Source organism: Apodemus sylvaticus, chromosome 7 (genome assembly GCF_947179515.1).
Source record: "Apodemus sylvaticus chromosome 7, mApoSyl1.1, whole genome shotgun sequence".
In the NCBI taxonomy this organism is placed as follows: Eukaryota; Metazoa; Chordata; class Mammalia; order Rodentia; family Muridae; genus Apodemus; species Apodemus sylvaticus.
This window is the reverse complement of record NC_067478.1, coordinates 78,625,997-78,653,792: the sequence shown is the minus strand read 5'-3', so window position 1 is coordinate 78,653,792 and position 27,796 is coordinate 78,625,997. Positions and strand designations below refer to the sequence as shown.

Sequence of the window (27,796 nt, the reverse complement as noted above, 5' to 3'; positions counted from 1 at the left end):
AGTTATATTTTAATAGAAATGTTAAACCATACATCAGGGTTTGGGGGGGGGTTAGTTATTTTACCACTGCTGCAAAACAAAACCAAACTCAAACTGACAGAACAACTTAAGGCAGAAAGATTTCCTTGGTCCACAGTCTGAGGGGACTCAGTCCACCACAGTAGGGAGGCATTGTGGAGTAGCCCATCAGTGGCAAGACTAGGAGCATGGGATAAAGGCTGTTCTCATAGTAGTGGACCAGGAAGCAGAGAGAGAGAGCATGAGAAAACTAGGGCCTCAAAGGCTGTTTCCTGGTGCCTATGAGGCATCACCCCTAAAAGTTTCCACAGCCTCCCAAAGTAGTGCCACAATCTGGGAACAAGCATTTAAAATATGAGCCCATGGTGGTCAGGGTCTATGAGCCCATGGGAGTCAGGTCTAGGAGTCCTTAGAGGTCAGGGTCAGGTCCAAACTACCATAGCTTTTGAGTGAGATCCACCATTTTCTCTTTTCCTTAGAGTGCGCTCATCGAAGCCTTGTCTTAGTCCCTCCTTGGTTTTGTGCCATCAGATAGGCACAAATGTGCCATGGAACCCATAAGGCATCTGCACAGGTACCTCAGCTCTCCCCAGTTCTGTGAAGTTCTTGGCATCCAAAACAAGGAGAAAGTTGCTTTCACTCTAGAAAAAGAATGCAACACTGAAAGTTCCCTCTTTGTTTGAAAATCCATCTCCACTGTCAGAGGGAGAAAGCACGTTTTCTTACTTATGTTCATGTCTGTTCCTGGCACCTACTGGGAAGCCTCACCTAGCCACCCACTAAATGTTTGCCAAGTGGCTGAACTTGACCACAAAACCATGACTAAATAAGTTCACACCCCAAAGCAAAGAAATAAAACTGTGCCAATCTTCCTCATAAGACCACGTTGAGTGTAACAATATTTTTACTCCGCCCTTTCAAGTCTCATAAAATATATGGAAGAAACACTTTCATTTTGTGTTAGTCAGGAGCTGGACAAAGATCAGCTTTGTAAGTCAGACTGAAATTTGTGCAGACCTAATTACTGGAGTGCTAAGTACATGGAATAAGCCCCTAGCAGACATTACTAATTGATCACAGCACTTTTTTCTAAACTACTAAAGGGCTCAGAACCCCATACCCAGGTGCCACTAATAATTGATCAAAGCTTGTCTTGAGGTGAACACATTTGCTATAAGATTGCCCACACAAGTCAGTAAGTAGCATTATTGAGATACTAGCCAGGACTTATGACACTGGCCTTTTATAGGTCACTTCACTAAAATTAGAAACACAGATGATTTAAACACTGGCTTTACCGCTGAGATCAGATGCAAGTCGCTTGCAACTAAGTTCTTAAAGTGACAAATAACACATATATCCCACAATTTTTAATAACTATCAGAATATATATATATATATATAGTTATAACTATAGATAGTTTCATATATATATATATATATATATATGAAAACACATTGTCTATAACAAACTCCTTTGAAGACATCATGTTACTATGATTTTACAAATAGGACTTTAAAATATTATAATGTATGGCTATGATTTTTAAAGTGGGGATGTTACCCAGTAACAAGGAGAAGAGGACAGAGGAGATGCCAAAAGGCATCAAAATAAATGACAGCCTGAATCACTACATATCACACTCCAACAAATTAGTGCTGAACTTCTGTGACCAAAGACAGGTAAATAAACTGACCTGGTTGGGAGTGATCACCACAGAGAGTATAACCCCATCATCTTCCTCATCAGCTCTTGGCACTGGAACAAAAACGGGCTCCGAGGGATAAAAGCCTTCTTCTCTCCAAACCTGCGAGTCCCCACCCACACACCCAACACACAAAAGACATCTGATGAAAGGTGGTGAGAGGTGACTGGGAAACATTATAGCATTTGTCTCTAACAGAATAAAGTGGGCTGTGACAGAATGTTCCCACAGCAAACACAAACCTGGGCTTACTGCATTGAATACAGGTAGGAGAAACCTCTGCTGCCTGTAGATCATCATCTAAGATCATCCCTCCGCCAACCTGATATATAGGCGGCACTGCAACCTTCACTCCATCATATCTCCAAAAATGACATCAATTCTACCATTACTTCTCCAGGCTTTAGCTTTCCTTTAGATTTCCCAGAGGAAATCAACCCCTTGCTTAGATCTGTGATTCTCAAACTTAAGAAAATAGCTGAGCTGATGTAAAGATTAAAGAGTTCAAAGAACCAGGCTGCAGAGGCAGCTCAGTTGTAAGAACACTGGCTGCTCTTCCAGGGGACCTGAGTTTGATTCCCAACACCCACATAGCAGCCCATGACTTCCTGTAACCCCAGCTCTATGGAATCCAATGCCTTCTTCTGACCCCCACAGGCTCCTACACATATATAGTGCACATAATACACTCAGGCACACACACACACACACACACACACACACGTAAAATAAACAAATAGATATTAAAAATTTTAAAAAAATAATACAGTAATTCTGAAGAATTACTTTGAACGAAACAGAAATTAATTCAAAGGGCAAAATAGGTCTTAGAAAAACTGAGAGATTTCCTTACCCTTATTGTCTTGCTTTCCACATCAACCTTAATCAGAGAATCCCCCACCAGATGTCGAAAACCACAGCCATAGAAGAAACTATACTTTTTGCCATTGAATCGGCCATAGTTGATCTGAGGAAATTCAATTCCACCTTCCTCTTCCAGGTCCTCATGGTGTAGATTTTCAGGAGAGCACCAGATCTAAGAGAGATCCCCAAAGGATACAGAGTGGCTGTTTAATTCTCTTTATTTTCTCTGGATTCTCTTTCATATCTTTAGTGTAATGAGCACTACTCTGCCAGTTGTGACCAGATTTGAGAACTAAGGCTCTACATCACTGTTGCTATTGTTCCCTTTCCCATGGTAAGTGTCCATGTAATGACATTGCCTGGTGTTGTGACTAAGATCCCAAATGGCATGGGAGGTAGAGGGCTTCCTTCTTCTGCCAAACCAAGGCGTAGCTGCACAGTGACATTCCCATGGGAATGTGTCCCCAGAAGGTGGGGATGGTCCAGTCAATCTGGAAAGCTCATTCCACAACTGCTGGCAAGCTGCGTAAATCTGGCTCAAGACACAAGAAGTATAATTGACCACGGTGTCCGTCCCACCCAGTTTCCATGGCTCTTGTGCAAACAAGTGTCCAGGACCTCACCCAAGCTCAGCCAAATGTTGTGAAACCTGCAGGGCACCAAACATTTGGAGGGCAGCCAAAGAATAAAATGATGCCACTACAATCCAACCTCAGGCTGATGTCCGCCGGGAGCTTACCTCTCCGTCACCCTGTTTCACAGCACTGGCTGAAGAATAGGACAGTGGGCTGAGGTTCTCTCCTTCAGGGGCATCCATACCGACATCTAAGGGCAAGACAAATCTTCGAGGGAAAGACTTTGCCTTTGACTTATAGACCTACTCAGAACAGAGAAATAAGCAGATGGGAGGAAGGTCATCGCGAGGATAATAAATAGGAACTTAAATTCAATCTATTACTAGGATTATACAAATAATAATTCCAATTCATCCATTCAATAAATATCTATTGAATATCTACTGTAGGTGAAGTATTGTTTAGATACTATACATGAAAATTAGATTCTAGTGGTGGGATCATAGCTATAAAATTAAGTATTTGTTAATTAGTATTAAATAAGCAAGTGATTAAATAGCCAAAGGTCCCAAGGACTAGACGGCAGCAAAGAAGGTCTCCTTTTTCATGTTGACTGGTTCAGAAAAGAGCTAGCTCAGCAGACTAAGACTGTTCATCCTTGAGCAAAGCCAATTTTTAAGACTAACCCATAAGAGATGTTTCTTCTTAGGCTGTTGTATCTGATAAGGGTAGGCGAGGCCTTGAAAGATATAGTGAGTCAGTAATGATAATGATATGATTTTAAAAGAGCACCTGCAGCTAAGGGTGTAAATGGTACAGTGCTTGCCTAACAAGTACAAGGCCCAGGGCATAAGTGAAAAACAATAACAACAACATCTAGTGGTCTGGAACTTCAGGGCCTGTAGTTTGTGTAGGCCTGTGTTCACCTGAATGCCTATGTGCCTGACCCCCAGTAAGACCCTGAACAGCCAGGTCTTGAACTTGCCAGAAATATAACAGGTCATGCACAGCGTCATGACTCGTTCCTCATATGTGCGGAGGATTAGCTCTTTAAAAATTAGCTTTTGCTGGGCAGTGGTGGCTCACACCTTTAATCCCAGCACTTGGGAGACAGAGGCAGGCGAATTTCTGATTTCCAGGCCAGCCTGGTTTACAGAGTGAGTTCCAGGACAGCCAGGGCTACACAGAGAAACCCTGTCTTGAAAAAAACAAATTAAAAAACAAACAAAAAAAAATTAGCTTGTAAGTGGAATCCAGCTCAAGGGGAGGTCCCAAGGCCTGACACTATTACTGAAGCTATGAAACACTCACAAAAAGGGACCTAGCATGACCTCACTCCGGAAGACCCAACAAGCAGCTGAAATAGTCAGATGCAGATATTTACACCCAACCAATGGACAGAAGCATTGACCCCTGTTGTTGAACTAGGGAAGGCTGAAAGAAGCTGAGGAGAAGGGCGACCCTGTAGGAGGACCAGCAGTCTCCATTAATCTAGACCCATGACATCCCTCAAACACTGGACCACCAACCAGGCAGCATACACCAGCTGACATGAGGCCCCCAACACACATAAAGTAGAGGACTGCTGGGTCTGTGTTCATTCAGAGATGATGCACCCAACCCTCAAGGGACTGGAGGCCCCAGGGAGTTTAGAGGTCAGGTGGAGTGGTGGGTGAGGACATCCACGTGGAGACAGGTGGGTGGGGAGGATGGGGAACAGTCAGGGTGGACGGGGTGGGGAGGGGAGGATAAAATATGGAGTGTAAATTAATTAATTAATTAATTAAAAAAGAAAAATAGCTTTTATCAACATTATTTTCTTTTGTAAAACCATAGCTAAACAAACAAAACAAAACCAATGTTGATAAAAGGTTGGTTCAGGAGATGTAAATCAACTGTTCTTCAGAGAAAAACTAAAACAAATAAATAAATAATAAAAGAAGAAAGAAGAAAGGAAGAAAGAAAGAAAAGAAAAGAAACAAAACTCGAATAAAATGCCTACAATAGGTGTCTGGAGTCAAAGATGAGCTAGTGAGATCACGAAAGACAAAGATGTGGAGATTTAGGAGGGAAAGAAAAGCCGCAGATAACCAGGTATTACAGGCAACTCTTACTCTGAGGGCCCAGCGAGAAGCTCAAAATCATTAGTCATTTGAGAACTGTACATCAAAACCACAACCACCTCTCCACACCCACTGGGGGTGGTTATACTTTTAATAATCAAAACGAAAACAAGTCTTGAGGCCAGTTCAGTAGTTCAGTGGGTAAAGGCACGCATTTGCCATGCAAGAATTTGGGTCTGAGTCTGAATTCCCAGAATCCATATAAAGCCAGGGTTAGATGTTTGCATAGCACAACATCCATCACCCACCCCAGGTTCTGCTGGGAAATGAGGGGCAGAGACAGGCAAACACCCAGGAATTGGGATGTTCCCACCTCAGCTGGGATTACAGGTCTGCACCACCAGGATCAACTTGTTTTTTCTTTTAAGACAGGGTCTCACTGTGTATCTTCTGCCAGCCTGGAACTCACTATGTAAACAGACTGGCCATGAACCTAGAGAGACCCAACTGCCTCTACCTGCTGAGTGCTGGGATTAAAGGCGTCTGCCATCATACCTAGTTTAGACACCTTCAAAAAGAAGGAATCAGTGTACTTTATTACACTAATAAAACAAGGGCTAAAGGCCATGTGATATCCTCAATAGTGAGAAAAATAAGAAATGTTATATCTATCCATGACCAATATGCTTATTAATATAGAAATAAAAAGAGAACTTTCCTAATCTAACAAAATATACATTTTAGAAAAAAATCTAGGGCTAGATGTATTGGCACATGGCCATAGTAATCCCAGAACTTGGAAGAGAGAGGCAATAGGACCAGGGTTCAAGGCCAGTCTTGGCTATACAATAAGTCCAAAGATAACCTGTACTTCATGAAACCTCCCTAAAGGAGACATTTATTGATAACATGTTTACATGCAATGCTTGTAATGCTTTTGTCATAGTCAACTTGTATAACCACACAAGACACTATTGCATCATCATCATCATCATCATCATCATCATCATAATAATAATAATAATAATAAAACTATCAAGATCCAAAAAAGACATGAAAAAAAAAAGAAGTGCATACTACTGGGAAGGAAGGGAGGGAGGGAGGGAGGGAGCCAGTCTAAGCTAGGTATGATGGTGCACAGCTATAATCCCATCACCCAAGAGATGAAGGAAGGAAGATGCTGCATGTTCAAGGCCAGTCTGGACTACAGAGTTTGTGAAACAGACAGACCTAGAGAGACATCGGATTGATTATTTAACACAGAGTGAGCCCTAAGAACTGTGCATTCTATTTGGTAATAATGGATCAGTCCTGGCTCATCAACTGCAGCAAATGTTTTACAGCAATGTAGGAAGTCAATATAGGGCTGGTGAGAATATGGTTCAATGGGTAAAAGGGTTTACTACACAGCCTGAGTTCAATTCCGGCTTGTGAACACATACACACCATATGCATCTAAATGCATACAGTAACAATAGACAAGGCAAAAATTTAAATATTGATAGTGGGGAAACTGGGGAAGAGAAGCACATGGGGAAATGCTCCATACTTTCCTTCTTGTTTTGTTGTACAGCTCTATAACAGCCCACTAACTAATATACAGCAAGCAACATCCTTAAAAATAAAACATTAACACCTGGCCTGGGGACATACACCTTTAATCACAGCACTCAGGCGGCAGAGGAGTTCAAGACAGTCACCTGATCGAGAGCTTCTCCGGCTTTCCTGAGATTCTGTAGTTGGTAAATGTCTAGGCTTCTCCCATCATCCTGGCAGCACAGATCGATCACGATACAGCCCTGGTCCTCAAAGGCGTTGATTTGATGGAAGGTACAAAAAGGAGTGCTGTAGTACACTCCTGGGAGAGGCTGCAGGATGCAGACATCACAGAGGCACACTCAGGTCTCCTTCCTTTCCCTTCCCCTCCCCTCCTTTCAGAAATAAAGCTGCAAAGCTCAAGTTAGGAGGATATGCACAGTGGGGATATAGGAAGAAATATTAGAATACACATCCCCACCTGCATACCATGGTCAGGGATATGTACCCCCGCCTGCATGCCATGGTCAGGGATATGCACCCCCGCCTGCACGCCATGGTCAGGGATATGCACCCCCACCTGCATGCCATGGTCAGGGATATGCACCCCCGCCTGCATGCCATGGTCAGGGATATGCACCCCCACCTGCATGCCATGGTCAGGGATATGCACCTCCGCCTGCATGCCATGGTTAGGGATACATATCCCACCCACATTCCATGGTCAGTAGGTATATCAGGAAGAAAAATCAGACTATAAAAGCAAGTATACTCTGATTAAGCATTGCTCACTTCATGTTAATGAGTGATTGAGGCTGTACCACACAAACCCATCTATTGTTGTGACTAATTTAAAAGCCCTCCTGAAATGTGGTCTAATATTTTACAGGATAAATAGATCCTAGACTCTAATTACAAGATCAATAGAAAAATACTGTTACTTGTGATGCTTACTATAAATCGACTAATTGAAAAGTATATTCATTATTCAAATAATTTTGTAATGAAATTGGGGTAAGTTAAATTTAGAGGCTATCCCCTTAGAGATAAACATAGACAAATGCAACGGCACTAATACTAATGGGGAAGAAGAGAAGATATTCAGCCCGACATTCATGGGCTTCAGTGGGTTTATGGTACTGGCACACCAAGAAGTCCCAGAAGCAGCTATTTTAAGGCCCAAAGTATCCTTGCAGAAGTGGCAGAAGGGCTCTGCATAAACTGCACCCCTCTGCAGGATTATGGCATGGGAAACCCTGTGATGAGAGCTTCCTGTGTCCTTCTAATTCAATCCATTGAAAAACTATTTGCACAGTTACCCAACACACAATGTCCACTGTGCTAATTAATAAGCAGCCAGCCCAACCAGCAGAAGAAAACCACACCCTTCATTAGAAACATCTTAAAAAATAATGCCCAACGAAGGAGAAAAATCAGCCCCGTGGAAATTCAGCTCCGGGAGGAGGCATTTTCATTATAACTGTGCTCAGATACTCAGCCTGTCCAGTGTGTTTATCCACCACGTGAAACCGAGTATTATATTGGGGCTCCCAGCTTATCCCATCAGCAAAGGTCTTTCCCCGGATTTTAGAAGTGATTATTTTCCACAGCTTCATCTTTAGAGGCTGCTCAATGAAGATTATGTAGTTTTTTGTCATTCCTAAAAGGTTCCAGAGAACAATAAATTGTTACTTGACAAACTAGAGCGAGCTGAAGTGTAGCAGGAAGGGGTCCCTTTCGGAATGACTGCTCATGTTACTGCTGGCCTGGGCACACACTAGCCAGAAGTACCTCACTCCTTCCCAGCTCGACTGGACAGAGTTCCTGTTTCTACATAGAAAAGAGAACCGCTAAGAACACTTGGGGTAATGTTCTTAGTTGCTTTTTTTTCCATTTAAAATTATTTGGGTTTAAGAATAAGAGAAAGCAGCATGATATTAGAGTGTTATTTATGTTTAATCCTTTTCCTGTACACTCTGGGAGTAAGGACTCAGGAATATTTTACCTATCACAATCTATAATACATAAAGTAAATGTTCTGAATAAAGGCTAAAATATCTCAAAAGTTAACAAAACATTATATTTAAAGACTGTAACAATCTGTGCAGAATATATAACCCCTCATACTCATACACACGAAATAGTCAAGATCTTTTCATGTGTGGCTATTATTTTAGGTCTTTAACATTGACTAAAACATTTTTAGTAACTACTTATATTAACTAGCCATGTCATATCTCTTCAAGAAATCTGCAGACTAGCATTAAGAGTACATGACCAAATAATTTAACTGGTATTAATTTGATCTGGGTCTCATTATCATAATACTCTTATAAATTATCAAGATGATACTTGTCAAAACTAATTTTTCTGGCACAGCAACATTGAGGCAGAGCCCAGTGCGACTGCCCTCATCTATAGACTCACCGAAGCTATGGTAGTAAGAAGGCTTCATTTTCTCGGCAGAAGCAATAGAACACAGCACCTGCGCTCCATGAATTGTCTCCCCAGGCTCTTTCTTTTTTGGAGGAACACGAATAATATTATAGCAAGAACCTGGACAAGAGAAAATTCTTCCTTTACAATTTTTATTTGCATTCTAGAATGAAGGAGAAGCCTTGCTCTTACAAGGGCTTGGTATTTAGTGGGCATGCTGTAATTACTGATGAGTTAACTAACAGCTCGTGTTTATGAGCTACTCAATGGATCAATATTTAAGTGGTACCAGATTATCTTCCTGGTATTATAATTTGCAGTGTAAGACATGACGAACTTGCATAACATGGAATTTCACAACTGCCATTGTTCTTGAGGAGCAAAATAACCAGCATTTTTTCTTGGTTCATTTATTTTGTGGCCATTTATTAGTCACCAATCCAAACACTGATGTAAATACTCTAAACACTATATCCCAAACTTGTGTTTATAGCAGTACACAGAGCAGAAAACTCTATTCGTGTCTAAAATTCAAATTCTAATAAAACATACAAGCAAAATGTGCATCTGATGTCGATATGACCTGTAATGTAAAACAAGCTAACTGGGGACTGGAGTGGTTGTGTACTGGTGACTAACCATATGGTGGCAGTCAAGTAGACCTGAAGAAGATGAGGAAGAGACTCGAGAATATCTAGGAGAGATGCCATGCAGTGATGGTGTGAGGTGTTGGATTTTGAAGGTATTTTGAGGGCATTGCTGAGGTGAACCTTTTGATTAACTGAATGAAGATATGAGAGGGAAATATGAAAAATGATTCCAGGTTGCCATTAGCAACTGGAAGGATGGAGTTGCCATCAACTGAAATGGGGAAGACTCATTTTGAGAGAGTTGAGCAGAGAAGATCAAAGGTTTGGGTTTGTAATGCCTGTTGACATCCTGGTAAAAACACTGAGTGAGAAATAGGTACAAATTACTGCAGATGTGCAGGGTGGAGATAAAGGCAGGTTTTGAGAGACCACTATTTATATAGGAAACATTATGTTTTGTAAAATGGCAGAGAGAGGGGGAGGGAGAGAGGGAGCGGGAGAACAATGATGGACTAATATGAAGAGCATATTTTAAGTATTAAACTAGGTTGATAAAATGTTCAAAGAATTCTTGCCAATTTGTAAAGAGGATCATCAAATGTCTGAAAAGGCTAAAATTTTGTTATGATTTGCACATTTATTCCTTAGACCTCCTTCTACAGTTTTTAAAGTTCTTAAAAGTAGAAATGAATTGCAGGTATTTTAAAATTACAATCAGAATTATTATACTTCCCAAATGTATGCCAAGCATCCATTATTCATGCTTCCTATACCTACACACACTGAGTTCCAGTTCAAAACCTTCTCACTGAACCAGATAATCAAATGAGAAAAGAGAAGCATTAGCTAGAATCCTGGTGTTTGCAAATGAATTCCCCAATTCACTGAATGTAAACACTTAGTCACTGAACTATTCTAAGTACAAGGTTCTGAACACATCTTGAAGGCATTATAATAATCACCTAAAACACTGAGAAGAGCAAGTCTACTGAGGTAGCCCTGCCTTCCTGGGCACCTGAGTATGATCTGCAGTCTCCAGGACTTTATATGAACCAGGAGCTGAGGTAGAGCAGCAAGCCTGACAGGCGTGACTGGCATCTGGGGTTTCTCAGTGAGATCCAGAGGCTCCTGTACCAAGATCCCCGGGGTCCACAGGAAAGATTCTCAGCCTCTTTTCAGTCCTCCTAAACCAGAATTCCTACAGACAGATGAAGCCCAGTGACCTACCCTGACAGCAAGCATTCTAGATGATTCCTAGGTGTGTTGGTTGAGATTGAGGATCTAGTGACTATTTTAAAATATACAACTAACAATGGTGGTTTTTCATATTATAAATAAGTTTCAAAGTAAACTGGTTAATAGAGTTAACAAGAAGTGGATTTTTTTTAATGAGAAAAAAACTGATGGATGGAACAAAACAAACTCAAGCTCTACTGAGCCACTCTACCCATTGAACTATTTTGCCAAGGAGGACTTCTGCTGTTTCCTGTAACCATTTTCAAGAATCAATCCTCATCTAAACATAAAGAAAACAAGCTGGGCAAAGGGCACTAAGGACATCCTATCTGTACTTCAGTTAATAAAAACTAAAACTGCAGCATTCATTTTCATATACATTCATGTGTGTAGATATAGGCATACAGAAGAGGAATCCGCAGAGCCAACAACTATTCACCAAAGCTCTAATACAACCATAGCACAGGTTTCATTGACTGGAGACAACAGTCTGACTACTAGTCAAGAGAGACAGTCCTAAATATCTAATACTCCCAGACAACACAATCTTGTTCAGAAACACATGTTCCAAATCTGCCTCCCCTAAGAGAGTGGGTGGATAAGTTGGTGGATAAGTTTCAAAGCCCTGAGCAAGAGGAGGAAGAAATGGTGACAGGGTGGAGACTGGATGTCAAATATACCAACATAGCCTTCTGGACTTGGTGATGTGAAACTAATAAGATGGTCCAATAGAGTGACTCACAGCAAGCCGTTGCATGTAAAGTCAGGCCCGGTTTCGGGTCTAGCCTCAGAGACATAGACAATGGCTCAAGCAAATGACTTAAACATCCTGGGAGTTCACTGGCCTCAACTGTAAAGCAGGGGTGATAACAGGGTCTTCAAGAATGGGTGTGTATGGATCAAAGAAGAAAGCAGAGAGAAATCTGCTTATCACTAGCCCATCTTAGGTATTGAATAAACATTAGCTGTGATTACTAGCTACTGGTGCAGCAGATGGGTAGCAGTTTGGGGAGTGTGTAGATGATCAATAAAGTGGTCTGGTGTAGAGTAGTGAATGCCATCCAGCTGTGAGCTCGACTTAGTCCGCAGTTAGTTCCTCCTGTGTGATAGACGGTGGGCCCTCCCAATACATGTCTTTCCTGTGGCAGTTTACATTTCTCACTCCTACAACACAGTGTGTCTTTAAAGTTCATATTCAAGAGATATGTGCTAAAAATGCCTACGATGTATACACCAAATCTTAATGGTACATAAAGATGTAAGTTAACACTGAAAGAGTCATAGGAAATAATTTCTAAGCATAGGTACAACAGGACTACAGAACACAGACTCGATGATAAATCATGTATTTTATCTTTGGTAATGCCAAAGGAGGCTGCTTTCTGATGCCTTCATGCTTATATTTTAAATATAATGGAGCTTTGGGAGACAGTTTACTCCTGGTTATATCTAAAATCACCTCCACATTCAGCTCACCTCTTGGTCCGTAGGTGTTCCCCATATTGTATGCTGTCCCGTCTGGGTCGTAGTGAGGATGTGCCGTCGCTCCGTTCACAGCAACAAATTTGCTCCAGTCCACCTGCAGGTTGAAGGATTGCAAATGATACACAATAGATCTTTAATAGCATAAAGTAGCACAGATCACAGAAGCATGTCATTATGTTGATAGTATGATCTGAGAAACCTCCGAGAAATCTAAATCATCTTTCCTAAAAGAAAAAAGAAACATGAAAAAATCAAAACAATAAAAACCAGCAGTGCCACAGCTGCCACCCCCCCCAAAAAAAAAATCTGTATGGGTTTATCTACTATCACAGCAAAGTTCAAAATAAGCATAATAATTAAAATCAAAAATAAAATTAACATTTTACACTGAGGTGGTGGGGCAGGCACACCTGTAATCCTAGCACTTGGGAGGCTGAGGCAGGAGGATCACAAGTTCAAAGCTGGCCTAAAGTACATGGTAAATTCCAAGCCAAAGTGAACTACAGAGCAAGATACCATATTAAAAATAAATTGTCCTTAAATGTTACTGATTAATGTTTCAAGACAGCATGGGTCTATACAACTATGGTCTGACAGTCAGTGTGCCTAGGAAGAGTGTGAGCCTGTCAAGGGCTATTTCCCTTACCCCTGGTCCTTGAGATGTCAAAACTAAGGTAGGAATTTGGGATTATCTTTAAGAGAAACCAACCCCACAACCCATTCTAATCTTGGCAGAGTGATGCTAAGCCTGAATTCATGGATGCCTTTGTTTGGTGGGGATGAACCTCTGACTTCTTTAGCTGTCTAGAAAGCACTACAAGGTAAGTTCTACAGGGTACTCTGAATAGAAAGAAAATTAGGATCTATTTTATTCACTTTGGGCCTACCCATTACCTTTTCTGTCCTTTCCAGTGTTTCAATGTCCACCTTATTCATAAAATTGGTCTCCGTGCTCATGTAGTAATCACCCTTGTACTGCACAAAGTTGACGCTGGTGTTGTCAGTCATAGCTGAAACCAGTTAGCAGACCCTGAGCACATACTCCGAAAGAGAAAATTCCAATGTTTCCCCCATCTGTTTCTCTATCTCTGTCTCTATCTCTCTGTCTCTCTGTCTCTCTCATGCACACACACACACACACATACACACACACAAAATGTGTATTTTTCAAGGGCTGGGGAAATGTCTTAAAACTTAGAGTACATGTTGCTTTTCCAGAGACGGGAATTCAGTCCCTAGCATCCACCTAGAGCAGTTCACAACTGTCTGTAACTCCAGCTCCACAGGATTCAACACCCTCTACCCTCTTCTAGCCTTCATGGATACCCACCACAGACACATAAACATAAATAAAAATATATTTTTTAAAATGTATATTTTTCAAGATTTCTATTTGTAAACATACTAATTTAAATAATGATCCCTGTCATTTTAGGGGCCGCTTACTAGGTGGCTCAAACCTTGACATGAAACGCTCAAAGATGCTCTTGCATGGGTCAGGAAGGGCCAGCGTGCCAAATTCTGAGATCACAATTCTGTCCCCAGCACTGTTGGCCTTGTATGTATCACTCTGCAGAAACTTGCTCTTGTATGTCACTGTGCCCCTCTCCATTCTGAACTGGTGAAGCAAAGCCATTCCATCAAACCAATGATTGTATCTGCAAATGGGAGGAAAGAATAGAAGTTCACTTACTGCATGCTGAAGAATCCTCTGGATATATGCCCAGTAGTGGTATAACAGGGTCCTCAGGAAGTGACATGCCCAGTTTTCTGAGGAACCGCCAGACTGATTTCCAAAGTGGTTGCACCATCTTGCAATCCCACCAGCAGTGGAGGAGTGTTCCTCTTTCTCCACATCCTCGCCAACACCTGCTGTCTCCTGAGTTTTTGACCTTAGCCATTCTGACTGGTGTGAGGTGAAATCTCAGGGTTGTTTTGATTTGCATTTCCCTAATGATTAATGATGTTGAACATTTCTTAAGGTGTTTCTCAGCTCTCCGAAGTTCTTCATGTGAAAATTCTTTGTTTAGCTCCGTACCCCACTTTTTAATGGGGTTATTTGGATCTCTGGGTTCTACTTTCTTGAGTTCTTTGTATATATTAGATATTAGCCCTCTGTCGGATTTAGGGTTGGTGAAGATTCTTTCCCAGTCTGTTGGTTGACGTTTTGTCCTTTTGACGGTGTCCTTTGCCTTACAGAAACTTTGTAGTTTTATAAGGTCCCATTTGCCAATTCTTGATCTTAGAGCAAGATCAATCATGGTATGCACTCACTGATAAGTGGATATTAGCCTAGAAACTTTGAATATCCAGGACATAATCCACAAATTAAATGATGTCCAAAAAGAATAGAGGAGTGGGCCCTGGTTCTGGAAAGACTCAGTGCAAGAGTATAGGGGAATTCCAGAACAGGGAAGTGGGAAGGGGTAGATGGAAGAATAGGGGGACGGAAGAGGGCTTATGGGACTTGCAGGGAGTGGGGACCCAGAAAAGGGGAAATCATTTGCAATGTAAATATAAATAAATAAATAAATAAATAAATAAATAAATAAATAAATTCACTTACAAGTAAGAAAAGATGGGTCAAAATGAGAGAAAAATATTTCCGCCATCCAAATATAAAGATAGTAGAATCAAGTGTCCCCAGAGCCACCACACTCTCAGAGAACTTGAAATTATAGAATAACAGTGTTCTCAATTCCCTGGGCTACAATAGGAAGAGCAACTTGCATCCTTCTGACCTGTTACCCTGTGACCTGTAACTCCTTTCTAAGATCTAGCGGGAGCATGGGGACTGTCTCTGACTCTGTTGCCTGTCATTGGATCCCCTTCCTCTACCTGGTCTTTCTTGTGGGGCCTCAGTGGGAAAGGATATGCTTAGTTCTGCTGGGACTGGATGTCCCAGGGTGTGGTGGTCCCCAAGTAGGACTTCTTCTTCTCTGAGGAGAAGAGGTGCAGGTAATGGAGGAAGGATTTGTAAGCATGGTACTGGAAGGAGAGGGAGAAGGCTGTAATTGGGATGTAAGGTGAATAAAAATAAATAAATTTTTAAAAAAAGAAAATATATCTCACTTTCCTATGGGCTGAAGTAAAACCCTACAGTGGTAAGCCCTAAGATAATTCTGCTCTTTTCCCTGTGGCTAAGAGGACAAAAAAAGCTTGGCATTTCCCAAATCAGAGCAAGTTCCTAGAACAAAATGTTCATCCTCATATCTCAAATGCATTAAATTGTCTGTTTACTATCGTTTTTTTTTTTCTGTTTTAGTCTTTGCATAATTATTCTGCCCTTGTGGTTATACTAGAAATTGCCTAATAAAGTGATGGAGCATGGCTAGCAAAATGGTAAAGGTGCATGCCACCAAGCCTGGTGACCAAATTCAATGGCCAGAAGCCACAGGATGAAAGGAGAGAACAGATTCATGTATGCCATGACACAGGTGAAAATAAGAATTAAAGCACGGAACATCAAAAAAACCTGCAAGTAAAGATAAAATTAAATTAAATTTTTAAAAAAATGTAGCCTTGTTTCAGGAGAAAAAAAATGTTACCACTGCTAGTGTATTGATATATTCCTATGATTCCAATACCCAAGAAGTGGATGCAGGAGGATTGCAAAACTGAGGCCGCCCTGAGCTAAGACCCTGTCTCAAGAGCTTGATATTGTCAGCATGAGCAAGGAAGGCTAACACTGCCATAAAGGACAATGGCTCCTGAAGTCAGGGCTGGTCTCTGGTTCACCCAGGCTCCAGTCAGCAGTACTCACCAGAGCCAAAAGCAGTTAGAAGTATCTACTGACGACTAAACTGACTGTAGAGGTTCGTGCATGCCACCCCAAAATACCTCACTTCAAGACACTCCTGAGTTTGAAACACTTGGAGACCAGCAGCTGCAAGGCGGGCTCCACGACATTCCATTTTCTCTCCAAAAGTGAGAAGTAAGACTCCCGGAGTGAGGCAGGCTTCTGTGCTGCACGCCTTTGATCCCAACACTTGGGAGGCAGAGGCAGGCAGATCTCTGTGAGTTCAAGGACAGCCTGGTCAACAAAGCCAGTTCCAGGACAGCCAGGACTACAAAGAGAAACCGTCTCAAAAATAACAAAAAAGAAAAAGAAAATCCCCCTCGTGAACAGCAGCCTTCCTGTATCAGAAGGCAGACAGTTGTCTCTGTACCTGGAGACAGGGACTCTCTCTCTGTGTGAGTGTGTGTGTGTGTGTGTGTGAGTGTGTGCGTGTGTGAATGTGTGTGTGCGCGCGCGTGCGTGCGTGCGTGCGTGTGTGTGTGTGTGTGTGTGTGTGTGTGTGTGTGTGTGTGTGTGTGGTTTGCATGCTTGTGACAGGGTCTCACTAGATTACAGGCCTGCATGCACTCGGTGGCTCTTCCTGTTTCTTACACAGGTTCCCAAGTACATACAAACATTAGTTGTATGATTTTTTTCACTATTAATCCTCCCAATTGTTGATTTAATTCTTGGGTCTAGTGAAGACCATGGGAATAAGAAGAAATTTTATCTCCTCTACAATACACACCATATTATTTTAATCCAGCATGAAAAAGGGAGGAAACCTTTCCTTAGGTTTTGGACCCTAAAATACTTCCACTCTAACTGCATTACTTACATTGGCCATTGAGTTATTGAATAGCAGCGGAAACCCTGAATATCTATCCTGTGTATAAAAAGAAAATGCCACTGTAGTAGTTCCCAACTTAGCCTTACTATTTTAGCATAAAAATACAGGCATGAAGAGAGATAAAGAGAAAGATATTATATTTTCACATGTATATGAAATCATATTAGTAATATATCTGTTAAGTCCATTTTCCTGTAACATTTTATGAGAAACAAATGATAAATTTCAACAAAAAGACTTCCTAGCACCTACACCTACCAGCATCTATAATAATTATAGATAATTCTATAATTATTTTTCCTGGGAGCAATTAATAATGTGACATGGGTACATTTCCTAATGAGCCAGCTTTGCTTTCTTGGATTTAATTCCACCTGATCATTGTGAATTTTACTTGTAATGTGATGTTAGATTCTGTTTCTTAAAAAATAATTCATCAGTGCCAAATGATTGTTTTATATTTTGTTCCTTTGCATATATATTTATAAAGATAACTATTCTGAGGTTTCTTGTATTATCTTCATATACTGAAATGATGCTTTCTTTATAAAATCAATTGGGACATTTTCTTCCATTTTCTGTGACCAAAGATAATTTATAAAACAATATCAGGCTACCTCATATATGAAATTTTGGTAGAATCATCTTTAAAATATAAGTGGGGTGCTCCTCCACACTTCACGCATGTATACAATTTAGTAACTTCCAGGCTCAAGTCAAAATATATGCAGTTATGAAATATACATCTTAAAAATATCCTGAGAATGTCTCTTTCTCTTCATCCTTGGCCTAGTTCCAAAAAACATATGGAGAAGCACGATGGAGATGTGACAACTGGACAGCCTCTGGTGTGGCTGACAAAGGTGGAATGGTACTTGCTGGGGGAAGGGAAGAAAGCAAAGAATGAACTCTTACAGTGCAGTGTTCCGTTCTGTAAAATGAAATGAGTGCTGTGGATGGTGGTAATGATGGTGGCACAGAAGGCCAAATGGACTCAAAATGCCCCTGAACCATACTCTTTTCAGTAGTTATGACAGTAAACTATGGTAAACATATATTGCTCAACTTTTAAAAAATAATAAGTCCTGGAATATCATCAACTCATAAAAAACCTGATCTCCCTATTTTGTAGCAACCTAAGGTTATGATAGTGTTGTTAAGTGTGTGTGTATGTATGTGCGCACGCCATAGAACATGTGCAGAGGTCAAAGAACAATTTGCTGGAGTTGGTTCTCCCCTTTGCCATGTGGGCCGCACTCAACTCCTTGGGCTTATTAGAAAACACCTTTACTCACTGAGCTGTTTTGCTGCTATGATAGCATAAATTCTTTTTTTTTCTTTTTTTTTATTCGATATATTTTTATTTACATTTCAAATGATTTCCCCTTTTCTAGACCCCCACTCCCCGAAAATCCCATCAGCCCCCTTCCCTCCCCCTGTTTTCCTACCCAACCCTTCCCACTTCCCTGTTCTGGTTTTGCCCTATACTACTTCACTGAGTCTTTCCAGAACAAGGAGCCACTCCTCCGTTCTTCTTGTACCTCATTTGATGTGTGGATTATGTTTTTGGTATTCCAGTTTTCTAGGTTAATATCCACTTATTAGTGAGTGCATACCATGATTCATCTTTTGAGTCTGGGTTACCTCACTTAGTATGATGTTCTCCAGCTCTATGCATCCATTTGCCTAAGAATTTCATGAATTCATTGTTTCTAATGGCTGAATAGTACTCCATTGTGTATATATACCACATTTTTTGCATCCATTCTTCTGTTGAGGGATACCTGGGTTCTTTCCAGCTTCTGGCAATTATAAATAGGGATGCTATGAACATAGTGGAACATGTATCCTTATTACATGCTGGGGAATCTTCTGGGTATATGCCCAGGAGTGGTATAGCAGGATCTTCTGGAAGTGAGGTGCCCAGTTTTCTGAGGAGCGGCCAGACTGATTTCCAGAGTGGTTGTACCAATTTGCAACCCCACCAGCAGTGGAGGAGTGTTCCTCTTTCTCCACATCCTCGCCAACATCTGCTGTCTCCTGAATTTTTAATCTTAGCCATTCTGACTGGTGTAAGGTGAAATCTCAGGGTTGTTTTGATTTACATTTCCCTAATGATTAATGAAGTTGAGCATTTTTTAAGATGATTCTCTGCCATCCAAAGTTCTTTAGGTGAAAATTCTTTGTTTAACTCTGTACTCCATTTTTTAATAGGGTTATTTGGTTTTCTGGAGTCTAACTTCTTGAGTTCTTTATATATATTGGATATTAGCCCTCTATCTGATGTAGGGTTGGTAAAGATCTTTTCCCAATTTGTTGGTTGCCGATTTACCCTTTTGATGATGTCCTTTGCCTTACAGAAAAGCAATATACAGATTCAACACAATACCCATCAAAATCCCAACTCAATTCTTCACAGAGTTAGAAAGAGCAATCCTCAAATTCATCTGGAAAAACAAAAAACCCAGGATAGCTAAAACTATTCTCAACAATAAAAGAAATTCTGGGGGAATCAGTATCCCTGACCTCAAGCAATACTACAGAGCAATAGTGTTAAAAACTTCATGGTATTGGTACAATGACAGGCAGGCAGATCAATGGAACAGGATTGAAGATCCAGAAATGAACCCACACACCTATGGCCACTTGATCCTCAACAAAGGGGCTGAAAACATCCAATGGAAAAAAGATAGCCTTTTCAACAAATGGTGCTGGTTCAACTGAAGGTCAGCATGCAGAAGAATGGGAATTGATCTATCCTTATCTCCTTGTACTAAGCTCAACTCCAAATGGATCAAGGACCTCCACATAAAGCCAGACACTCTGAAGCTAATAGAAAAGAAACTGGGGAAGACCCTGGAGGTCATTGGTACAGGAGGAAAGTTCCTGAACAGAACACCAATAGCTTATGCTCTAAGATCAAGAATTGACAAATGGGACCTCATAAAACTAAGATAGCATAAATTCTTAAAAAACAGAACAGAAAAATCTATTGATGGTTACAATTCTTTTCTTATTGGATTTGGCTTTGACTTTTTTTTAAAATTTTACAAGTATTAGAGTGTTTGCTTTTATGAATATATGTGCACCACTGTATGCCTGATGCCTGGAGAGGTTAAAAGAGAGACTCATCCCCTGGAACTGGAGTTATAGATGGTTGTAAGTTACCATATAGGTGCTGGGACTTGAACTCATATCTTCTGCAATAGCAACAAGTGCAAACCACTGAGCCATCTCTTCATGCCCCAAGATGACTGTACTTTTAAAAATAAGTCTATAGAAATAGTGGAGAAGACCAGCAGGGAGTAGCATAAAATTGCTAAAGGTCATTGTGTTGGGTAGTACATGCCGTCTCCACCCCACCCCAATGACTTTACTATAGTTTACACTTTTTCATACAAAAATTGTCTAAGATTTTAAAACATTACAGAGCAGACTACCTCCTAGTCATCTCTTCCCATCACTTCATATCCCTCTTTAACACACAAAGAAACGATACCCTAAAGACCTTCTGGGTTTTCACCCATTGCTACTTTTGGAGTGTTAGCTAGGTAGGTACGGGCTACTGTTGAAGATACTGGGAACATATGGATAGATCAGGAAGCTTTTCTGCCCCCATGGAACTTACATCCTAGTGGAGGAACACAGCTAACATACACAAACAAAGAAAAACAAACAAGGCTGGAGAGATGGCTCAGCAGTTGACAGTTCTTGTTGCTCTTACAGAGGCCATGGGTTCAGTTCCTGGCACCTACATACATGGTAGCTCATAATCATCCACATCTCCAGTTTCTGGGGATCCAACAACCTCTCATGATCTCTGCAGGCAACAGGCATATCCATGATACATATACTTAAAGTACGTGAAACACTCATAGAAATAAAGTAAATGATAAATAGGTAATTTTAAAAACATAAACAAACAAACCAAGGGGATGGGCCCTGGCAATAAGGGATTTGCCAGTGCCAAAACCCTTTATTTTCCTGCATTTTGGCAATGCAGAAAACTGGTGACGCAACCAACTTTGGTGGTTTTAGAATGAGAAGCCACAGGAAAAGCCACAGGAAATGTGATCTGAGTTGACATCAGGACAAAAATCAGTCCCAGGAGATTAAGGGAAACAGGTAAGAAAGTATCCAAGATACTAGGCACAAAAAGGAGAAACTACAAGAGGTCCTTGTGACTGGGAAGATGCCCTTCCATCAGGATCTTGGGGTGAGATGGCTCAGTAGTCTCATGGAAATTCTTATGTGGTTCCCTTGGTTCCATAAACCCAAAGAGAACTTCAAACTCACAACTTGAACTGCAAGTGAGGAAGAAAATTGGTTTTAAAGAATACTTTTTTCCTCCTCTAGGCAACAATTTCCTTATTTGTAACCAAAAGGAAAGAGAGCCAGTAGTCATCTCGGAGATGAAGGGGAGTGAATGCATGGTCTATACACTCAAACCACACCACGAAGCCCAAACTGTTCTCTAAAATCTAGGCTTACCTATCCTTTCCAAACTCAAACTTCCCAGGTCCAACTCGAAGTAGATTGCCATTGAGCCATTCAGGGATGTGTCCTCGGACCCGAGCAGAGACGGCGCTCAGAGTCTCCTCCACCGTGGTCAGCAGTGGGGCAATGCATGGCAAACTCTGCTTCGATCCCAACATGTTTTTCTGGTGAGTTTCCCCCACGCACTTCTTCAAAACTGTAAAAGAGAAGCAAAAAGCACACACATGTACACACACACACACACACACACACACACACACACACCATACAAATTGTTACAGGCTCTCCTATTAATATGTTTATTCTCCAATAGACAATTCTGTGAACTGGAAGCTTAAGTAAAATGTGAACCTAAACCACATAGTCTCCAAATTCCTCTCCTCTTTCTCATTCTCGAGGTGCCAACATGAACTCTCCATTCTGAACCATACCAATCCTTAGCCACAAGAGTAAAACCCTATCCTATAATAAGGAGCTGACCATCATCACTGTTGCTTCCTACTTAAAAGACTTCACAAGACAGTACTGCATGAATGCAGGGAGGTGTGGTCAAATATAACTTTATCTAGAACAAAGTTATTTGTAACCTTGGCTACAATCCTTTACTTTATAGAAGTCATCAGTGGTACACGAGTCTAGAGTAGAAAAATTAACAGATCAACTTATCCCAAGACATGACATTTATGCTCTTTTGGCAATTTATTTTACAGTATATGATCTAATTTATTTGAAATATTAAATTTGTAGCACGAGTGGCCTTTTATTTCCCTAAATATAACAATTTACTTAGGCCAAGCTCTTTCTAGTTTTCCCAAATAAAATTCATTTCACCCTTAATGCTCTCCCCAAAGCCTCTCCCTAAGAAAATTATAGCTGAGGATGTAGATCAGGGTAAAGTCTTCTGTAGAACCCAGAGAACCAAATAACCCCATTAAAAAGTGGGGTACGGAGCTAAACAAAGAATTTTCACATGAAGAACTTTGGAGGGCTGAGAAACACCTTAAGAAATGTTCAACATCATGAATCATTAGGGAAATGCAAATCAAAACAACCCTGAGATTTCACCTCACACCAGTCAGAATGGCTAAGGTCAAAAACTCAGGAGACAGCAGGTATTGGCGAGGATGTGGAGAAAGAGGAACACTCCTCCACTGCTGGTGGGATTGCAAGAAGGTACAACCACTTTGGAAATCAGTTTGGCGGTTCCTCAGAAAACTGGGCATGACACTTCCTGAGGACCCTGTTATATCACTCCTGGGCATATACCCAGAGGATTCTTCAGCATGCAATAAGGATACATGCTCCACTATGTTCATAGCAGCTCTATTTGTAATAGCCAGAAGCTGGAAAGAACCCAGGTGTCCTTCAACGGAGGAATGGATACAAAAAATGTGGTATATTTACACAATGAAGTACTAGTCAGTCATTAGAAACAATAAATTCATGAAATTCTTAGACAAATGGATGGAGCTGGAGAACATCATACTAAGTGAGGTAACCCAGTCTCAAAAGATCAATCATGGTATGCACTCACTGATAAGTGGATATTAGCCTAGAAACTTTGAACACCCAAGACATAATCCACATATTAAATGAGATCCAAAAAGAATGGAGGAGTGGCCCCTGGTTCTGGAAAGACTCAGTGCAAGAGTATAGGGGAATTCCAGAACAGGGAAGCGGGAAGGGGTAGATGGAGGAACAGGGGGAGGGAAGAGGACTTATGGGACTTGCGGGGAGTGGGGACCCAGAAAAGGGAAAATCATTTGAAATGTAAATAAAAAATATATCAATAAAAAAAACATGCACAAGGCCCTGTGTTGGAGTCCAACACTGAAAGATAAAACCACACAAGAAGAATGTCTGGCAGTTGTGGTGGCACACAACTGTAATCCCAGTGCTCAAAAGGGAGGAGCATAAGGGTCCAGCCTGAGCTACAGAGTAAGCTCCTGTCTCAGAAGGAGAGGAGAGCAGTGGGAGTGGGAGAAGTGAAGGTAGCTCAGTCTGTAAGTTGCTTGCTGTGCAACCCTGACACCCACAGAAAGAACAACAAGGGTAACAAAAGCACTGGGTGCAGCACCAAGCCTTGTTATCCTAACAGTGAGTGAGACTGTGGAAGACACCACAGTTCTCCCTGGCCCGCTGCTCTAGCCCTCTTAGTGATCAGCTTCAGCGTCAGAGAGAAATCTTATCTCAAAAAATAAAGGTAAAAAACAAATTGCTATCAACCTCTCACCTTTATACACATACCCACACACCAGAAAAAAGTAAAGAAAGACCTATCTATCATTCAAGATCTAACCCAAATGTTAATTCCTTTAAAGAGCATAGCCAGAGTGCCTAGGTTCAAATCTTAAGTCACCTCCAAAGTAAAGTTTTCAACCTCTCTGTGCTTTTTCTTCTTTTCTAAGACAGAGAGATAAAAATTCTTACCATGCCTAAGGCTTTAGGTAACCATGCAAGTTTATGGAACGCTTTAGAACACAATATATAGCCCCAAAATGTTTAGCATTATTTTACTTCAAATGATCGATACAAGAAGATGCACTACGGATTTTTTTTTTCTGAATTATTTTAGTTTTTCACTGAAGAGCTAGACACTGCTGAGAGACTGAAAAGTCTCCCAAGCCAACAAGAGGAACTCACTGCTTAGGGGGTCAGATGAGTCATCCCACCACCCTGTCTCACAGAAGTACAATCCATTGCTCTCTGGTACGGGAGCCGAAATCCGAATTCCTAGACTCTCAGACTCTACCCCATTCCTAATATATAGTCTCTGGGGAGAAACAAGCAGGAAATAAAAAGTAGGAATGATAGGTATTCTTAAGAAAATGCTTTGAGAAAAAGCAAAGAGAAATCTAGACTTTCCTTACTTCTCTTTTGTAAACAGTGGTGAATGTATCTTCTCCTTTTAGATTAAGACTCTCTGATAAAAAGTAGATTAGCTACTTTAGAGTGAAATTAAACAGCCCAACTAGATACACATGAATTATACTTTATGTTTTATGTCTTTGCACCATGTATATGCCTGGTGCCCTCAGAGGTTAGAAGTGGGTGTTAGAATCCCTGGAACTGCCATTAAGGATGGTTGTAAGCCACCATTTGCATGCTGTGAATCAAACCCAAATCATTTAGAACAGCAGCCAGTGTTCTTAACCACTGAACCATCTCTCCGGCATCTTGGTGTCAGATTATATTTACATATCTGAATGCTCTATACTCCATGTTACCGGCACTATTTTACTCCTCAAACCTTCTGTGGTACCTGATATGGCCGCCTTATTTACTCCCGTTTCCAAGCTATTTGAACATTTATTGCTGTTTTAACTGTGCTGCCCTCTAACTAGGCTGCTTCCAGTCAGCTTCCTTACTCTTTAGCTGGTAACTTTAGGCAAACATCTTAACCCTATCAAACCTCAAGTTCTTTCAAAGATAAAATAAGGGTTAAGAGAGGTTAATGACTCCTCTTCAGATCTCTCATCATAATGAAATGCAATGATACTTAGCAAATGTTAATCTCCTCTACTGACCCTCCCCCCCCTTATCACCATGTAAATGTCAAGGTATAACCTTGGACCTTTACCCTTTAATTTCAACTCTTTATCTTCTCTTCTGAAATCAGCTCTTCCACCAGCAAACATCTCCCTTCAGTCTCTCTGTGGGCACTGAAGTCATCTTGTTTACTCTCCTTACAACACATTTCTTCAGACCACAGAAGCACGGGCCAGTAGGGGAAATTTGAAAAAAGATGATTTCTGTGGCTTACATATACATTTTCCAGGCTCAAAATTCTGCATGGGTGACTCTATTGTCTCTCTCCTGGGACTACACATTTTTTCCCTATCCTAAGCCCATCTTCCTCAGACTGGTGTCTCAACGTCTTCCTATGTGTCGTTTCCTACTGTCTAACTCAGGCCCTTGGCACTTGACAGCCTCTCAGTTGGAAGCGAAACTGGAAAGAGAAACTCAGGTTGCTGAGTTCCTGGAGCCACTGGACCATCCTAAGGGTTAGAGACCTCAGACAATTGCCTTCAGCTCTAAATAGCTCATCAGGACTAGAGATTCTAATTTATCTGGATGAGCAGGGAAGATGCTTTTCCACCAATAATATGAAAATTTCATTTCCTGCATATAAATCTGGGCACAGCATCATTCATTCCTCCATAACTCACAAATCACTTGTAATTGTTGAAACTACATGACCAGATGCTTGAAGACCTTGTATGGTCTCAGCCCACCCTAGGGGGTGTTCACTCTGGTCTAGCCGGATTGCTCTCTAGTCAAATGGCCATTCTGTTCCCTTCACTTAGGATAATTCTCATCTTCTTCAGATGAAATTTGCATATGCAATTTAACCTTCGAGTTCCTGTTTCTGAGTCACCTGCTTCTTAAGCACCACATTCCCATTTCCTCTCTGCAGCTCCTGATAGCTTTCTGATAGCTTTCAGAGGCCCTTATCTTGCTGGTTTGTGTGATAAAGGCCAGTGTACTTTACAATATCTTAGCTGTATTCTCTGAATACAAAGTCTAGCTATACCTCCTGCTCCTAGCACCTAACAAGCTGCCTTACATACTATATAGCACTAAGTGGTTAGATAATTTTATAACTGATTGTGCATTTCTGAAAGTTCTATATTAACCAATTACTGAAAATAAATTCTTAAAGTAGTAACTATACTAGAAAGCTACAGAATAAAAGCACAGGGTTTGAGACAGCTTCCCAGAATGCAAATAGAAGAACCAAATATTTGCATCTGAATACAAAGCAGTGGTTTTCCGTTGGTAAAAGTCAGAATAGAGGAAAACCCCTTGAGGCATCCAGGACAAATCAAATCTCTGGATTGAATCCTGCGTCACACTAGCCGACTGAACACTGGCTGTTTACACAAAGATGAGCACATCAATCCTGTGGTTGGTAAACCAAGCCTGCTTTCACTTCTCCCCTGTGGCGTGCTGCCTGCATCACACAAAGAAGCTTCAGAAGCCTGCTATAATCTTCAGGACCCAAGCACAGCAGTCCGACTGCAGACTGGTTAAAAAGTGGCCCAGGAAAGAAAGGGGTAGAGGGGAGTCCCCTACCTGGGAGATGGTACACTGCCACAGAAAGAACCCCTGAAGTGTCAGGAAGGCTGCTGAGGAAACGCAGAAACAGTTGAGGAAATATTATTTCACTCAGTTCATGAAAAGCAACAGGTCTTGAGATGTCGAGTCTGCAGCCACTGGCCTTGTTAAGTAAATAATGAGCCTGGGTTGTCCCTGGCTCTGTGTGATCCAATGAGACTGGAGGGGAGGGAAGGGAAGGGGCGGGGCCTCAAAACACTGGTAAACTTAGTTTTATGGCAAATATTCTATCCAACTCTAATCTTTGACATTAAAATTGAACCAATAACAGCCTCCCTCCTTAACCATCCCTCTTGGAATTTGCCCCCACCTGCAGTTAAGTCCATGGAACCAGATTCAGGGGTTCATTTCACAACTTCTCTCCTCTGAATGATTCAGACATAATGAAGTCTCAATTTAGACTGGCAGGCAAGCTCACCCTTCTCCCTTTCATCTCATCCCTTTTCTTTTACATTCATTACTTTTTTGTTTTTGTTTTTGCGGGAAGGGGAGAGATTGTTTTTGGTTTGGGTTGGATTGGGCTGGTTTTTCAAGACAGGATCTATGTAGTCCTGGCTGTCTTGGAGCTCACACTGTAACCAGGCTGGTCTTGAACTCACAGAGATCCACCTGCCTCTGCCTCCCGAGTGCTGGAATTAAAGGTGACATTCATTAGTTTTATGAAAACATTCTCTTACAATAAAGCACAGACAGGACACCACAAATACTTATCACAATACATAATTTTATTACTTTAACAAGTATCTTTGAGAACCTAAATAACACACACTGCTAGGAAGCAAAAATAACAAAAAAAACAAACAAACAAAAAAGATTCAGCACCCCATTCCTCTTTTGTTGTTATTATTTTTTCTTCTCTCTTCTAATTCCAACAATCTACACAGAGCAGCTGGAACTCTCTCAGAGCACAAGGACAGCCTGCCACATAGTGAGTTCTAGGCCATCCAGGGTTACATAGATCTTGCCTCAAACAAACAAGTAACTTGATGGAATGAAAATTTAAAGTTTATAACCATCCAGGTAAGAAGATAGTGTCTAATTTAA

The 27,796-nt window shown here is 41.1% G+C and overlaps 1 protein-coding gene across 1 annotated transcript; it reads right to left on the bottom strand.

The window, feature by feature from the left end:
- On the bottom strand, window positions 1-26,850 carry Bco2 (beta-carotene oxygenase 2). Its single transcript, XM_052188392.1, has 12 exons — window positions 26,711-26,850; window positions 21,629-21,830; window positions 13,956-14,167; window positions 13,404-13,519; window positions 12,501-12,603; window positions 9,190-9,318; window positions 8,262-8,422; window positions 6,927-7,094; window positions 3,328-3,465; window positions 2,578-2,760; window positions 1,716-1,826; window positions 1-659 (listed from the first exon to the last, which is right to left on the bottom strand). The coding sequence occupies exons 2-12, from the start codon at window positions 21,790-21,792 to the stop codon at window positions 546-548; spliced, it is 1,599 nt and encodes a 532-aa protein (XP_052044352.1). The 5' UTR covers window positions 21,793-21,830; window positions 26,711-26,850; the 3' UTR covers window positions 1-545.
- Window positions 26,851-27,796: the final 946 nt, after the last annotated feature.